The sequence below is a fragment of the Salvelinus fontinalis genome, chromosome 17 (assembly GCF_029448725.1).
Source record: "Salvelinus fontinalis isolate EN_2023a chromosome 17, ASM2944872v1, whole genome shotgun sequence".
NCBI lineage: Eukaryota > Metazoa > Chordata > Actinopteri > Salmoniformes > Salmonidae > Salvelinus > Salvelinus fontinalis.
In genome coordinates, this window is record NC_074681.1 from 38,141,401 (window position 1) to 38,158,888 (window position 17,488).

At 45.8% G+C, this 17,488-nt stretch overlaps 1 protein-coding gene across 3 annotated transcripts in view; it reads right to left on the minus strand.

Moving 5' to 3' along the window:
* Window positions 1-17,488, minus strand: part of LOC129814297 (SPRY domain-containing SOCS box protein 4-like) — an 89,345-nt gene that overhangs the window by 41,508 nt on the left and 30,349 nt on the right. Inside the window, exons 1-2 of one of the 3 annotated variants that reach the window (XM_055867334.1) lie at window positions 13,381-13,849; window positions 4,334-5,263 (exon numbers count right to left, since the gene is read on the minus strand). In XM_055867334.1, coding sequence (XP_055723309.1) covers window positions 4,334-5,066 — 733 coding nt within the window. In that variant the 5' untranslated portion in view covers window positions 5,067-5,263; window positions 13,381-13,849. Of the gene's footprint in view, window positions 1-891; window positions 3,766-4,333; window positions 5,264-13,380; window positions 13,850-17,488 lie in introns of those variants that run through there. The other 2 variants (XM_055867335.1, XM_055867332.1) reach the window with 2 other exon arrangements.

A 17,488-nucleotide genomic window follows, 5' to 3' on the forward strand; every position in this document is an offset into this window, starting at 1 on the left:
GGCAGAATTTCATTATTCTGATGGGCATGCCTTGGCATATAAATAAGAGACCCCCCCGTTCGCTAACACACCCACAGACATAGGCCTACTCAAAAACACGCATACGTAAGTGCACAGAACATGCAATAACATTAAGGCGCACACAGACATTCACAAAACACACAATCTCGCACACATACAGACACGTGTAAACGCATGAAGGTGCATCACATCTTCAAAAACGGGTCTTTAGCCGAGGCTTTCAGCTCCTACTGTACACCATCAGCCATTTCTTTAAAACTACCACCTTTGAAGGAGAAGAGCTTTCAACATTCATTCTACTTTCTCAGCACTAAGCTTGAAAGCCCACTTTCAACTGTCTAAAAGCATTTTTCAGGCACTGAAAATACTTTTAAACTGGTGCTTTGAACAGACGTCGAGATTCTCCGAGCTAGACCATTGCGGTTCCAATCCGTGATATTCAACAGCACAAAAATGGTAAATGTGAACGGTTCGGTTAAAACCGTTCTGGATAACAAATGGGCTGCTTTGAACAAGGCCTAACCCAGGAAAAGACCAACAAAAGCCACTGCAGCACAAAAGATACGTAACAGTCATCTGATGTGTGCAGTGGTATGAAAACTACAGGTTTAACAAACCTTACAACTTCAAAGGAAGGTCAGTGTGTGTGTGTCGAGAATCCCCAGGTCTTCCTCTGGTCTCAAACATCGAAAGTGACTCGTCTAGCAAGAACAAACACAGCAGACTTTACAGGGGCTTTTTTCCTTTCAGTTTCCACCCAGCAACAGACAAAAACATTCCATGTTGTAAGGTTAAAATATGACTCCGGCGGGGTGGGGGGGGGGGGGGGGGGGGGGGGGTTCAGATCAAAAGTGTGTGTTATGAGAACACTCTTTGCAGGTGTGTGTGAGGGGGAGGGGGGAGTTTAAACAAGTCTTTGAAAGTTGAAAGTTTAAAGTTGAAACTTTTTGCCAGTCCTGTCTGGCCCAGCGACAGTGGGTTTGTGCCCATAGGGGATGTTGTTGTCGGTGATGTCTGGTTTGTACCTGCCTTACAACAGGCCTACAAGCCCTCAGCCCATCCTCGCCCAGCCTATTACGGATAGTCTGAGCACTGATGGAGGGATTGTGCGTTCCTGGTGTAACTCGGGCAGTTGTTGCCAACCTGTACCTGTCCCACAGGTGTGATGGTTGGATGTACCGATCCTGTGCAGGTGTTGTTACATGTGGTCTGCCACTGTGAGGACGATCAGCTGTACGTCCTGTCTCCCCGTCTTAGGCGTCTCACAGCACAGACATCGCAATTTATTGCCCTGGCCACATCTGCAGTCCTCATACCTCCTTGCAGCATACCTAAGGCACGTTCACGTAGATGAGCAGGGTCCCTAGGCATCTTTCTTCTGGCGTTTTTCAGAGTCAGTAGAAAGGCCTCTTTAGTGTCCTAAGTTTTCATAGCTGTGACCTTAATTGCCTACAAGCATGGGAAACAATGTTTAAACCCTTTACAATGAAGATCTGTAAAGTTATTTGGGTTTTTATGAATTCTTTGAAAGACAGGGTTGTTTCTTTTTTTGCTGAGAATAGACACACAGAAAGTATTCAGACCCCTTCACTTTGTCCATGTTGTTACGTTACAGCCTTATTCTAAAATAGATTTAATATTTTTTTAAATCCTCAATCTACACACAATGACAAAGCGAACAGTTTTTTAGAAACATTAGCAAATCTATTAAAAAATAAACAAATGCATTATTTACATAAGTACTCAGACCCTTTGCTATGAGACTTGAAAACGAGCTCAGGTGCATCCTGTTTCCATTGATCATCCTTGACATGTTTATATAACTTGACTGGAGTCCACCTGTGGTAAATGCAATTGATTGGACATGATTTGGAAAGGCACACACACACACACACACCTGTCTATATAAGGTCCCACAGTTGATAGTGCATGTCAGTGCAGAAACCAAGCCATGAGGTCGAAGGAATTGTCCGTACAGCTACGACACAGGATTGTGTCGGGGCACAGATCTGTGGAAGGGTACCAAAACATTTCTGCAGTATTGAAGGTCCAAGAACACAGTGGCCTCCATTTTTAAATAGAAGTTTGGAATCACCAAGACTTCCTAGAGCTGGCCGCCTGGCCAAACTGAGCAATCGGGGGAGAAGGGCCTTGGTCAGTGAGGTGATCAAGAACCCGATGGTCACTGACAGAGCACCAGGTGGGAGAACCTCCCAGAAGGACAACCATCTCTGCAGCACTCCACCAAATTAGGCCTTTAGGCCAGACTGAAGTCACTCCTCAGCAAAAAGGCACATGACAGCCCGCTTGGAGTTTGTCAAAAGGCACCTAAAGGACTCACAGACCATGAGGAACAAGAATCTCTGGTCTGATGAAACCAAGATTGAACTCTTTGGCTTTAATGTTAAGCGTCACGTCTGGAGGAAACCGGGCACCATCCCTACGTTTTACAGCGGCAGGGACTGGGAGACTAGTCAGGCTCGAGGGAAAGATGAACGGAGCAAAGTACAGAGATCGTTGATGAGAACCTGCTAAGGACCTGACTGGGGTGAAGGTTCACCTTCCATACCCAAGAAGACTCGAGGCTGTAATCGCTGCCAAAGGGCTTCAACAAAGTATTGAGTAAAGGGGCTGAATACCTAAATGTGATACAAGTTTTTTAATTTTTTTTATATACATTTGCAAACATTTCTACAAACTAGTTTTTGCTTTGTCGTTATGGAGTATTATGTTTAGATGCTGAGGATTTGTATTTTTTATTTAATCTATTTTAGAATAAGACTAACGTAACAAAAGTCAAGGGGTGTGAATACTTTCCCGAATGCACTGTATACTGTGTGTGCAAGGGAGACAGCCGGGCATCCGTTTCGGCCATAACATGGACTCTTAATGTGATGCAACTCGGTTACTCCTTCCTGAAACAAGCAAATGAGTCTTCGGTTGCCATGGCAACAACCCGCACAATGCATCAGTCAGAAATAGTACGGGCTTGGAACTTCAATTCTGTCAATTTGACTGGTAAACTCTTGGGTACACTCGCAAAGGCTGCCCTGGTATTGTCATGCAATTTCCAAGTTAAAGTAGAATATTCATTCAAATGATTTTAACTGGATGTGGCTGATGTTAACTTTGTAATGTCAGTTGAATAAATAAATATTTTACTTCCTGCTTTTTCCTATGGGTACACTCGCAATGACCGCTAGTCCACCCACTATGCCATCATTGACTTGAATGGTGATTGATGCCCATTATTTTTCCATGGCAGCACAGTCAGGAGCGGAGGAGAAAAATGTGCATTTAAAACAAAAAAGTTTAACCGTCATCAAAAAGTCCATGACCATCACAGCCCTAGATATAAGACCACCACAGAAGTCTTAACGTGTTTTTAATCCTTCATCATTTGGAATTGATATACTGCTTCTATACTATCATACAATGCGTTATATCGCAAAGTGATATGGCTGTATGTTACCAAATTAAACGTGACATCGACAGCGCAGTAAACAAAGAACCCTGTTCATTGCGAAGCTAAATGACTTCAGTGTCCACACTCCCTCTTTATGGGTAGATAATGACAGAACAAGATACTGTAGGCAGATATGGTTCTGTTTGGCGTCTGTATCTGCCCTCTGATGTTCTGAACAGTAATTGTAGCTATTCCAGGAAAGCATCCTATAATGACGCAATGCAAAGTTCCATGCACCCTTCAAAGCAGGCTTCCCAAACGTATTTGTCCCCCAAGTTCTGAAAAGAAAAAGAAAAAAAGTTGTCTCTCAGGTCTCTTTTTGGACATAAAAAAATAAATACTAAAAAGACCAGCAAATCAGCTCCAAGTGATTTAAATTTTGGAAAGCTGTTCCAAAGTACTTGCACGCATAACTGAGAGATAGATAGATATCTATCTATCTAAGCAAGGTTTGAAATGTTTTTGTCAAATATTACATCTGTTTGGTCTTCTTGCAGTCTACAAATGATTTGTAAATATGTTTCCAGCCCCCTGACCATCCACTCAAGAAATTGGACCGGGGCTGAAACTAGTTGAAGATCCCTGCTTTAAAGGCCTGCTTTCTTCATCTGTTCTCCTTCACGATCACTTTGGTTGAAAGGACCTCCTACCATGCTGCTTCTAATATCCTGTCAAATCAGCGGTAATGAAAAAAAGAGGCTAATTAAGCATTTTTCAATGTCGTCTACTATTAGTGTATCACTGTGTTACCATCTTATACAATGATGCATTGCGAAATACCTCTACTTATTAGTTCCCGTGAGAAATAGCAGAGAGGGGGGGGGGGGGGGGAAGGAGGACACTTACGATCCAGTCCGTTGGCGTATCTCATGCTGATCTCACAGTGGCCCCACACAGCACTGACGATCGGGTACAGCTTCTTCCCCTTCAGGCCTCTGAATGCCACACCGAGGTACTGTCCGTCCACCATGAAACTCAACGTGCCCTCGTCCATATCCAACACCACTAGAAGAGCATCCGGCAACACGAAAGCCTCCTCTGGCTCTAAGAAACACGGATATGAAGGTAGGGAAACCTGGGCCCGGTTCTTACTGTCATGGTACAGTCGGTTCCTGCCCAAGTCCCACCCCCAGGACTCCGAGTCACTGCCTACTAGTGCCGTGTAGCCGACCGAGTGTAAGGGGGCGTCGGCCGTGGCTACTCCCACCACAGCGTGTGTCCCTCGCTGTCTCGCCGGCCAGTGGATCCGCCAGACGTGGAGACCCCGCGTGTAGCCCACTCTGCCACGGATGCAGTCGGTGCTCTGCGCTACAGGATGGCGGTGGAAGGTCAGTTTATCCTCCTCCTTGATGAAAACGTTGAGCGAGCGGTCCTCCGGGTTCCAGGCATGGCGGAGCTGGAGGTCAGGGGGCGCGGGGGGCATGTCCAGCAGCAGGTCCAGCCGCGGCGGCTTGTAGAAGTCAGGGCCCCGCAGCTCGGGGTGGAGGTGCCGGCGGTGGGTCGACGGGCGGAAGGAGGGCGAGCCACCCTCGCCACGACTATCCACTGACTTGACACCGCCAGAGATCTTCTGACCCATGGTGTCGGCGAGAAAGGGGGAGGGAGGAAGGTGTTAGTTTGGGTCGGTTTCGGTCTTCTGTCGCCCCGGCGTTACTTCATTAAAGCGGATTTTTCGGGTGCAGTAACCAGGGGAACCACAGGGAGCGGTGATGACACACTCCTGTCGGTGGCCGACTCCACAACGCCGCTTTCAAAAGGGGGCCGCCAACGACACTCCTGAGAGGAGAAAGCAGAAAGAGAGGAATGTGAGTGCATGTAAGGGTACGTTACAGCTTATGACTGCTCCGTTCTGGCCCAAATCACTGGCTCCTTGCAAAAGACACTCAAAGTTCTAGATACCAGAGAGAGAACGAGAGCTATAACAAAACACACCAAAAGTGAGATACTTCCCCTAGAGTAGAACTCAGAGGACACTAACGCTCCTTTAGATAATACATTTTCAATAACTGCCTTTTAGAAAAGCAGCCGAGTCGGCTGTATTGCTCCATCCGAGTTTCCAAAGCCTAAAAAAAAAAAAAACTAAACAAAATCCCTCCTTGCCGCAGCGTAATTGATCCATGGTGATGTGAAAGAGAACACTCTGAACTAGATAATGGAAGATTGGTTGATAAGCTAAAAATACTAGGGCCCTATGTAACAATAGCAGGCAGTTCCTGTTTGGGACACACACACACACACTTCCTGCTCAGCTGAAATGACACATCAGTCTCTTCCAGGAATGAGGGATAGCTATTCCTGAACGCAGGGAAAGGGACACTCATACCAGACTGACACACAGTCAGCTGTGTGTGTAATATTATATAGTACTGTACACACAGATGTCAGACTGAAATACAGGTCTGTTGCTATGTAAGCTAATATCCAGACACAAATGCAGTACTGTACAACAACACTCAGACAGAGTGAGGTCAGCAACTGCCTGAGAGAGAGAGGTCTGTCTACACAAGTTAACAGGAAGGAGGGTGACCAGACGGCCAGACAGCCACACAGCTGTGAGTCCTGCCCCCCCCCCCCCCCCTCTCTCGGTCTTCCTCCCATTAAATGAGAAGAGGAATGAGGTCATGAGAGTTGGCAGTGTGTGTGTGGCACCAGAGAGTTCAGTTCCCAGCAGGGAGTGTGTGTCGTGTCGGTGTGTCCAATTAACTGTTCCGAGTGTGTCATAAGTGGGCAGGTGGGTTAGGGCTGGGTTCTTATGGAAGTTTCTGGGAGAATGTCATTAGCTACTCAGTAACTGTAGCCAAGCTGTAGTCGTGTGTGTGTGTGTGTGTGTGTTTGTCACTAGGTGTAGTTCTGTACAAGTGTCTCTCTCTGTATTATCTGTGTCTATGGCAGCGTTTACACAGGTAGCCCAATTCTGATATTTTCCCAAATAATTGGCAAAACAGCTGATCTGACTGGTCAAAAGCCAAATTAGTGGAAAAAAAAAATCTGAATTGGCCTGCCTGCGTGTACCCCTTTGTGCTATTGTATGTGTTATTGTGTGTGTGAGTGTGTGTGAGTGTGTCTGTGTACACAGCATGTCCATTCCTCCCATTTCCCCCAGATGGCTCCTTTACATCGACCTCAGCTGACCTAGACCCAGTCTGGGAAGGCATGTGGGTGGTAACCTATGCATTACGCCTTCAAGGGGGTGCTTGACCTCTGACCTGCAACACACCGTTACCCCTCTGAATGGGGCTAGACCCAGAGGTTGCAGTGAAGAGCTGCAACATACCAGCTGTTTACATTTAGATCCTACCATCCCATTTGAGTTAGATCGCTCTCCCTCTCTCCCGTCTCTGGCAGACTCCCTCGCTCTCCCAGCCTTCTGACGACTTATTTAGGAGAGTCTGCTCTTCTCTGTCATCCTCCCTTTTAGCTGGGCTAGACAGGTATGGCAGTTAGGGGAGCAGAAAGGACAGCATATAGGATGGGAAAGAGCTAAATAATATTTTTTTCTTCTTGAGGGAGACAGAAAAGCATGATGAAATGGAGGTATATGAAGAGAAAGCAAGAGAGCGCGCACAAGAGCGAACACAGACAGAGCGCGAACGAGAGCGAAGACACGGACCGACAGAAAAAGTCACTGAAAAAGACAGACCCAAACAAAGGGAGGTCTAACGTGGGTGGGGGTGACTTGGCCACCTTCCCTATAACAACGCTTTTTAAAAAATCAGTTGCATAATGTGTGTATAAAAATCATTGCTCGGTCCCTTCTGCCTCAGAGCCATGCTTTCATGCATATCCAAAATGCTCTGACTGGGGAGACAGGCTTTGATGTGACACACACACACACGCAATCTCACTCTCAGACACAGCTCCTTCACACTGACATTCTTTTTGGTCACAGTAGAGCCATTATCTCGGAACAGCTACGCACAAACACAAGATGGAGGACTTCTAGGGAAAACTCATAATAATGTTTGGGAAATTACCAAAAAGATCACGGTCTGTCGGCTTCACAGGGGGAATAACCCAGACCAGCCTGTTAACGGGAATCCAAAACAGTGTGTTTTTAAAAAAGACCAACACATACCTAGCAACCCTGGTTCCAATTAGTGGTGTGTGTGTGTGTGTGTGTGTGTGTGTGCGTGTTGCTATGAAGTGTGAACTGCAGTGAAGAGTAAAACCTTTACAAACTATTCTACAACAACCGTTAGCATCTACATAATTTAGATTAATTCTAGTGAGGATATGCCAGCAGTAGGTAGATTGAACGCAGTATGTTATTATTTAGAGTATGTCAAAATACAGGACAGAATTCCACAGGATGATTTGTCTTTAAGAGATAAGGAGGGACACTCCACACTGCTAACGGGGGCCGTTGATCCTATTAAGCCAAGGAGAAGACGGCGGGAGAGCTCTCAATCTATCCCTCTCTCCTCCATTTATTTCCATACTTCTCCCTCCAACTTTCCCTGTCAGTTTATTTAGCCTCTCTCCCTCCCGTCATCCCTCTAAATACTACATACGCCAGCCATAATCAGGCGGACCGCTGCCCAGATACAGAACGGACTCAATACGCGGGGTCACAGCTTTCTTTTAAAGAACCCAGAGAATGCAGAAGGTGCAATTTTGAAATCAACTATTTATTTATTTAACTAGGCAAGTCATTTAAGAACAAATTCTTATTTACAAATGATGACCTATCAAAAAAGGCCTCTTGCAGGGACAGGGGCCTGGGATAAAAAAAAAAAAAAATAATAAATATAGGACAACACACACATACACATACTACATAAAGAGAGACCTAACATAGCAAGGCAGCAACACAACATGGTACAAATAGTGCAAAGGGCAAGAAGCTAGAGACAACAATACATCACACAAAGCAGCCACAACTGTCAGTAAGAGTGTCCATGATTGAGTCTATGAATGAAGAGATTGAGATAAAACTGTCCAGTTTGAGTGTTTGTTGCAGCTCGTTCCAGTCGCTAGCTGCAGCGAACTGAAAAGAAGAGACCCAGTGATGTGTATGCTTTGGGGACCTTTAACAGAATGTGACTGGCAGAACGGGTGTTGTATGTGGAGGATGAGAGCTGCAGTAGATATCTCAGGGGGGAGTGAGGCCTAAGAGGGTTTTATAAATAAGCATCAGCCAGTGGGTCTTGTGACAAGTATACAGAGATGACCAGTTTACAGAAGAGTAGAGTGCAGTGATGTGTCCTATGAGGAGCATTGGTGGCAAATATGATGGCCGAATGGTAAAGAACATCTAGCCACTCGAGAGCACCCTTACCTGCCAATCTATAAATTACGTCTACACAATCTAGCATGGATAGGATGGTCATCTGAATCAGGGTTAATTTGGCAGCTGGGGTGAAAGAGCAGCGATTACAAGAAAACCTCAAGTCTAGATTTAACTTGCAGCTTTGATATATGCTGAGAAGGACAGTGCACCGTCTAGCCATACTCCCAAGTACTTGTATGAGGTGATTACCTCAAGCTCTAAACCCTCAGAGGTAGTAATAACACCTGTGGGAAGAACGGCATTCTTCTTACCAAACCACATGACCTTTGTTTTGAAGGTGTTCAGAACAAGGTTACGGGCAGAGAAAGCTTGTTGGACACTAAGAAAGCTTTGTTGTAGAGCGTTTAACACAACATCTAGGAAGGGGCCAGCTGAGTATATAAATGGAAGAGAGCTTCCTACTGCCTGAGCTATGTTGTTGATGTAAATTGAGAAGAGCATGGGGCCTAGGATTGAGCCTTGGGGTACTCCATTGGTGACAGGCAGTGGCTGAGACAGCAGATTTTCTGACTTTATACACTGCACTGAGAGAGGTAGCTAGCAAACCAGGCCAGAGACTCCTCAAGATACATCAATACTCCTTAGCTGGCCCACATGAATGAAATGGTCTACCGTATCAAAAGCTTTGTACAAGTCAAAAATAGCTGCCCAACATTGCTTAGAATCAAGGGCAATGGTGACATCATTGAGGACCTTTAAGGTTGCAGTGACACAGCCTTAACCTGAGTGGAAACCAGATTGCATATCCGAGAGAATACTATAGACCTCAAGAAGAAGTCGGTCAGTTGATTATTGACAAGTTTTTCCAACACTTTTGATAAACAGGGGAAAATAGAAATAGGCCTATAACAGCTGGATCAGCTTGATCTCCCCTTTAAAAAAGGGACTAACTGTGGCTGTCTTCCAAGCAATGGGAACCTCCCCAGAAAGGAGAGACAGGTTAAAAAGGTTGGAGAATTGCTGGCGATGGTAAGGGCAGCAACCTTAAAGAAGAACGGGTCTAAACCATCTGACCCAGATAGGGGAGGGGGGTCAAGTTTAAGGAGCTCCTTTAGCACCTCGGTCTCAGTGACCGCCTGCAGGGAGAAACTTTGTAGTGGGGCTGGGGAAAAAGAGGGAGAAGCGTCGGGGAGTCACATTAGAAGGGGTGGGAGATGAGGAAATGTTGGCCGGGCAGGGATGCATGGCTGAGTCAAATAGGAATCCTGACTTAATGAAGTGGTGATTAAAGAGCTCAGCCATGTGCTTCTTGTCAATAACAACCACATCAACATTAAGGGACATGGGCAGTTGTGAGGAGGATTTATTCTCCAGGTCTTTAACCGTTTTCCAGAACTTCTTGGGGTTAGACCCAGAGAGCGAGCACTGCTCCTTAAAGTAACTAACTTTGGCCTTCCAGATAGCCTGCCTGCCTGCTCTTATTTCTCATTTGCCTGAACTAGAGCCAGTCAGCCTGAGTATGTGTGTGCCGGGACTTTTGCCAAATGCAATTCTTGAGGTGGAGTAACTCTGCAAGATCACGGTCGAACCAGGGGCTGAACCTATTTTTAACTCTAATTTTCTTTATGAAGGTGTGTTTGTTAACAATACCATTGAAAATATCAAAAAAAGAAGGTACAAGTGACAGAGGGGTTGATTATATACAATTTTTGTTGTAACTAGACCATGTCAGCTAACATTCTTTAGCATGGTAGGTAAGTTAACATATCTAAACCTTGTACTTATCATAGCCAGATTATGTGCCCAGGGGCCTAGACCCACTGGGGTCCCCATTGATTTGGTTACAATGTTTGAGCCACTCAAATATGAACACAGGAGACATCGCAAAATGCACACAAAAAAAAGAACGTGCTGGAAATATGTTTTAAAACTGCTAAATATACACTCCGCCAACAAGAGGGGCATGAACAATGATGTGTACATACACTAAATGTCTGACAGGGGCGCTGTATTAAAGCAAACACGGTCATCTTGGCACTCCCCCACCGTGCAAAAAAAATATTTTGGAAGCTATAGAAACACACTTATTAACGTCTACACACGTTTTGGACCAGTATATATTCTATTACAGATGCCTTAAATCCATAGATTTAAATTATATTATCTGAACATAAAAACCATGCATGGGTCACAAGGTGGTTTCTTTCTACAACGATAATTGACATCTGGACCTTTGCCACATAGGAAATGTGTGACCGAACCGGCTCAAATAGTATTTGAGTACCCCTGATGTACGCCCACCCCTTTCTCCATGCCTTTGTTTCCTCATCCCTCGCTCTGTAGGAACAGTAAATCATCAGCGAAGGGTAAAACAGCACTTACACCCTATCAGTGGGTACAAATTATATCATGCTGCCGACAAAAACGGCCCAGGCAATTTGCAGTGCTGCAATCAATGAATGCTTGACAGGCAGTGATGTCTTCAGGAACACACCCACAGAGCACTGTGACATGCCATGTGTTTTGGATGGCTAGCCTTTATGGGCATTTTAATAGTCATTGAGCACTTGGTTAAAAATCACACCAATATATCAGTTTGGATTTACACTGAACAAACAAAATGCAACAATTTCAAAGATTATACTGAGTTAGAGTTCATAAGGAATTCAGTCAATTGAAGTAAATAAATTAGGCCCTAATCTATGGATTTCACATGACTGAGAATACAGACCAAAAAAAGAAAGAAAAATTGGGGCGTGTATCAGAAAACCAGTCAGTATCTGGTGTGACCACCATTTGCCTCATTCAGCGTGACATCTCCTTCGCGTAGGGTTGATCAGGCTGGTGATTGTGGCCTGTGGAATGTTGTCCTACTCCTTTAATGGCTGTGCGAAGTTTCTGGATATTGGCGGAAACTGGAACACGCGGTCGTACACGTCGATCCAGAGCATCCCAAACATGCTCAATGCGTGACATGTCTGGTGAGTATGCAGGCCATGGAAGAACTGGGACATTTTCAGCTTCCAGGAATTGTGTACAGATCCTTGCGACATAGAGCCATGCATCATCATACTGAAACATGAGGTGATGGCGGCGGATGAATGGCACGACACAGGTAGGGTTGTTTGCGGTCCGACACACCCGCAGTAAAATTTTCACGTGACCATTGAGACATGGTAATCTCGTTTTATGCACTCTGGACATGCTTGGTAGTACCCATTTCGCTAACGACCATCAAGACCTAATGGCCTGGTACTCAAGGCTCTATTGTCCCTCTAACACCACTGACAGCAATGCAAATGCATTGATGTCGAAAATCACATCTAACAAGTAAAAGTACATTGATGATAAGGTTGAGTAGTGGTTGACAGTGTATATGCCGTTCCACAGACATTTAAAACAAACATTACAATAATAATGAATGGCGGGGGTATTTTTTTCTTCTGTTCTCCAAATAGCATTTTAGAGTTAACCCTAACCCCTCCCGCCATATCCTAGGTTTAGCTGAACTGACGCCAGTGGTATAAACTCATAGAAGGGTACTTAACACACACACACCGTTGCATGCTAGCGTTGCGGAGACACGCACAGCATAACAACCCGAAATGTAGATGGAACACGACTTCCTAACAGCTGTCTTCTCCCAAGCATAATGTTAGTCACTGCTCAGGGACTTTCCTCCGGAAAACCACCCCACAAACATTATGGATTTGAACACACAGTATGGGCCAGAGAAACCCACCACAACCTCTGCTACTCTCTAAATCACCTTATCTAAGAAAGGGGGAGCGAAAGAGCAACGCACACAAACAGAATGGCAGACAGAGAGAAAGAGAGAGCGATAACAAGCCAAACAAGAGGTAGTCCCGTGTGGCTCAGTTGGTAGAGCATGGCGCTTGCAACGCCAGGGTTGTGGGTTCGATTCCCACGGGGGACCAGCACAAAAAAATATGAATGTATGTACTTGTAAGTCGCTCTGGATAAGAGCGTCTGCTAAATGACTTAAATGTAAATGATGTAAATGTCAGCAGCTGACAAAACAAAAGAGATGAAGTCAGAATGAAGCCCCGCTATCTAACCATCCCAGCAGCACAGCTCAGATTTACCCCCTCCCCTCTAACCTAAACATGGTAGGACAACAGAAACCTATAGCTGTGGCACAAAGCATATTAGATGAATGGAGGGGAGGGGGGAGGGGAGGGGGGAGGGGGGTGTATAGAAGTCAAAAGGTATAGAAAAGGTCAGGTTTTAAAATAGATAAAAGCATATCTACTCCTGAATTCTAAGTGTCAGTAAGGGCAGGGAAATCCGAGGATGGCATATGTGAGAATTCCCGACACACACGGAGCGGAGGAGGGAAGAGTGTCCTGTACAGCTGGGGCCTCTGGTCCATTAGGGGAATTAAAGACGACAGGAAAAGAGGAAACGCGCAGCGTCTGGGAAAAATCTGGTCAGCCATGAGAGAGATGCAGGATGCCACACGCACACACACCGAGAATAATTAACTCTTAGTTAAGAAGTACATAGTCAAATAAACAGTACAGAGTGCATCACGAGGTATCGGCATCCCTCATTCACGCACACAAAAAACGTAACTTTCACAAAAGCCATCCACCTCGCTACCATGCGCTCTCTCTAACACAGTCTTAAACAAGCCGCTTACAGTAGTAACAGCAGTGTAGCTCTTCTCTGTGAAACTCCGTGTCTCCTGTTCCACCTCAAAGCCGATAAAAAAAAAACGAATCAAGAGAAGAGCGGTGATAAAAGCTCTCCCTCTCTCCGTTGTGGAAAGAACAGATGAGAAAAGAGGAGAACAGAAAGAAGCCAGTTCAGTCCTGCTGAGGGAAAAGACTCCCTAGAGCGGTGACCCACCCTCTCTTCCCACCCTGCCTGGCAGAAGCTAAACCGTCCGGCCGCTATCGCTACTGCCCTCGGCGACTCTTGTTGCCGTGGCGTCCGTCGCCTGTCGCTATCGAGCACTCTTCTTCTTCAGAGTTAGTTTCAGTTCAGCACAGAGTGAGTGAGCGAGCGAGAAAGAGAGCGCGAGACAGTAGGACAAGGATAAGCGGGAAGGCTGGCTGCCTCATGCTGAAAGCCAAACCCCTCTGATCTCATCAAGCAGGGTTACCGACGGAGACCAGACAGACGGGCAGCTGGGGGGGGGGCACGCCCATTTCATTTCCCTCACCCCATCTGAGCCCAACCAACTCTCTCTACCATACAGATACCGAGAGACACGCAACAAACACACACACACGGATAGAACACACTTCTACAATCATATAGTCTAAGCCTATATTAACATAACCATACTTACTCATATGGTATATACACTTTAGAAACGCAGGTACATATACAAATCATGCCTTTATGCAGAATCTAAACACACAACGTAATACAAACAGATTTCATACACATAGTGGCATTTAAACAGTTATTTATGTGCTCCATTCCAGACACACAGTTTGACAGATTTTTCCTGCCATAGACAGACCTAATAAAAAGTTCAGCTCAAGACAGTACACACACACACATCCCTCCGGCAGCAGCACAGACAGCGTGAGTGTTCCATCGTCATGAATGAGGCACAGAGTATCTGAGTGGACTTCCTATTTCCTGGGCCACGCGGACCACCGGGGAGCACTAACTGACACCACACCGGGCCTGAACCTCCACCTCTCTGCACCGCACACGCAGACTTCTCAATCGCCCCCTTTCACCCTCCCAGTCCCACCTCAGCCCACTACGGTGGAGCGAGGTAAAGGGGAAACGCGTAGCACTGTAAAAACACAAGCCCTCGCTGCGGATCAACTGAGTCAAATATACTTCTAACCCCATTTACCTTTCCCAACACACACACTAAAATTACTCACTGTTAGCCATTATAGCCACGGAGGCTAGCCCACGTAGGTTAAACGGCCGACAATGTAGGCAGTCACCGTAGGCTAAACATAATATACATTACCAAGGCTTGTGTGTTTCAGATATTTGTTTCAAAGAAAGAAGTTGAAAGTAACTACGGTGTGTTCAAAGATAGGCAACTTTGAACCGAACCGTTTCCCTCCCATTAGCTAGACATGCACGGCATGGCAACCCCTTCAAATTAGTGGATTTGGCTATGTATAATAAATATAAAAAAATAAACGAGCACACAGCCATGCAATCTCCATTGACAAACAGTAGATGGCCTGTACTGAAGCGCTCACTTTCAACATGGCACCGTCATAGGATGCCACCTTCCCAACTAGTCCGTTCATCAAATTTCTGCCCTACTAGCGCTGCCCAGTCAACTAAGTGCTGTTATTGTGACGTAGAAACATCTAGGAGCACACAAGTGCAAAGAACAGGACCAGCGAGTGCTAAAGCACGTAAAAATCTGTCCTCGGTTGCAACACTCACTATCGAGTTCCAAACTGCCTCTAGAAGCAACGTCAGCACAATAACTGTTCATCTGGAGCTTCATGAAATGGGTTTCAATAGCCGAGCAGCCGCTTCTCATCTCTGTGGTAGTCTAAGTGAATTATGCAATACGCCTCTGCCTGTAATATTTCATTTATAAGGGTGTGGTCAAGTCTACCAGTCGTCCCTGGTGAGGACTCCATTGATTGAGTCCTAACTGTCTCCTTCCTGTTCCTATGCTTTTCCTTTTGGGGGCACTCTGCAGGAGTGTCTGCCCTATGATGGGATGTGTGAGGTTTTCATCTCAACATTGACTTACACACTATCCCCAATTCAGTGTGTGCATTTAAGGAGGGGGGGGGGTTAGAATACTGAACCGTAACGATTTCAGTTGAAGGGAAAATGACCACTGCTACATCCTGACAATGTAATGGAGGTTACTGCTTATGTGTGAGGAAAGTGTCTCGAGCATCATTTTAAATGTCGAGACCAGAATAAGGGGAGGGACAAAGACGCTCAACGGGCATGTCGTGCTCCATTGTCGTGCACACTGTTTCATTATGTTTCCTGATGCGATCAGGACACGCAGGTTGAAAAAAAAAATTTGGGGACAGGTCAAAACGCATGAAACATTTATGGCAATTTAGCTAGCTAGCTTGCTGTTGCTAGCTCATTTGTCCCGGGATATAAACATTGGGTTGTCATTTTACCTGAAATGCACAAGGTCCTCTACTCCGACAATTAATCCACAAATAAAAGGGTAAACAGAGTTAGTTTCTAGTAATCTCTTCTTCTTTGGACTTTATATGGCGTTTGGCAACCAATTTCAAGGTGCATTACCACCAACAACTGGACTGGTGTGTGGGCCTCAGTTCATCTTTCAATCACTCACATGGGTATATGCTCCTAAAACCCATGAGGAGATGGGAGAGGCAGGACTTGCAGCGTGTTTTCACATATAGTCAGCCAGTTGCGGATGGATTATTAGCAATTGCAGGCGGCTGCAGGTGAACAAACAGCGGACCCACGCATCACTAGAGTGTGTGCGTGGGGATGGAGGGGTGAGTGTAGGGTGAGCTTCGTTACAGTGTGAGAGGGGGTTAATCTTCAGGACAAGCCGCCCCCCCCCCCCCATAGAAAGAATAGGGACCAGGGTACCCCATATTGTCAGTAAGCTGCTCATAGACGCCAGAGAGCGAAAGTGTGTGTGAACCATCTTCTGCCAACACACGTGTCGTAGACCAAGCCTCCCAACCGTTCAACACAAGGCCCAAGGGAGCGAGAAAGAGAGGAGGGGATGAATGGAGATAAGAAAAACAATGCAGGGTACTAGAGCCCTAAGGATTCGGATAGAGGAGGATGGAGAGAAAGAGGAGGACGCTCATCTGGCAGTCATCAAAGTGACCCCAGACAGATGGCAAACAAACAGAAAGAGGAAAGCTTCAGTTTGGAGAGGGTGATGGTGAAACGGATGGGGAGGAGAGGGGAACAGAGGGAAGACTCACCCACTGCTCATCCGTCGTCCTTCCTCCCATACGTGTGAACATAAACACACACACACCCGGTTGATGGGTTCAGGGGCCAGCCCCAATTTAAGTCTCTCTGTACTGTGAATAAATGTTCTCTAACACCATGTAAGGGCACAGGAAATTTCTCTACAGCAGGGTTCCCCAACTGGCAGCACGAACATAAGACTGTAAAAACACCAGAAAAATCAGCTCCAAGTGATACCATCCGCTCAAAAAATAAAATAATCCCACGGCTGGATCTACTTGATAATCAGCATGAGATTGGGTCATCTTGCTTATAGACTATAATCATTCAGGGCATAGTACTGAAGCATGCATACAGACAGCAGGTAAATAATAGTACTACTAAGGTTTACAATTGATACACTTAAGTGGAGTAGGATGCTGAGAGCTGAAATTATATGTTTCCATCTTTCTCACACACAGTCTATCTCTGTGTCAACATGCTTCTGGGGTCCCAGATAGCTGAAGGGACTAGAAATGGAATTTATGATTCGTATAGACCCTCCATCTCCTACGCTCTCCATCTCTGTTTCTCGCCATTTCCCAACGTCGGTCTCTTCCGCTCTTTCCCTAACGCTCCGCCCCTCTCCATCTCCCCAAACATTTCCTTCATTTTCCAGTAAACCCCAGTTCTTGTGATACAGACCGCACTCACCCAGACTGAGGGTCATAAGGGGGTAAAAGGTTACAGGTCACAGTTAAATCTGATTGATGGCCTCCACCCCTCCATCTCCATGTCCCTCTCTCCCTTCTATCCTGGCATCTGCTGTCTGAGTGTCGCTCACGACCCCTTGTTGCCACACGCCGAATTTTCCCCTAGCTATCCCAAAGTACCCCTAA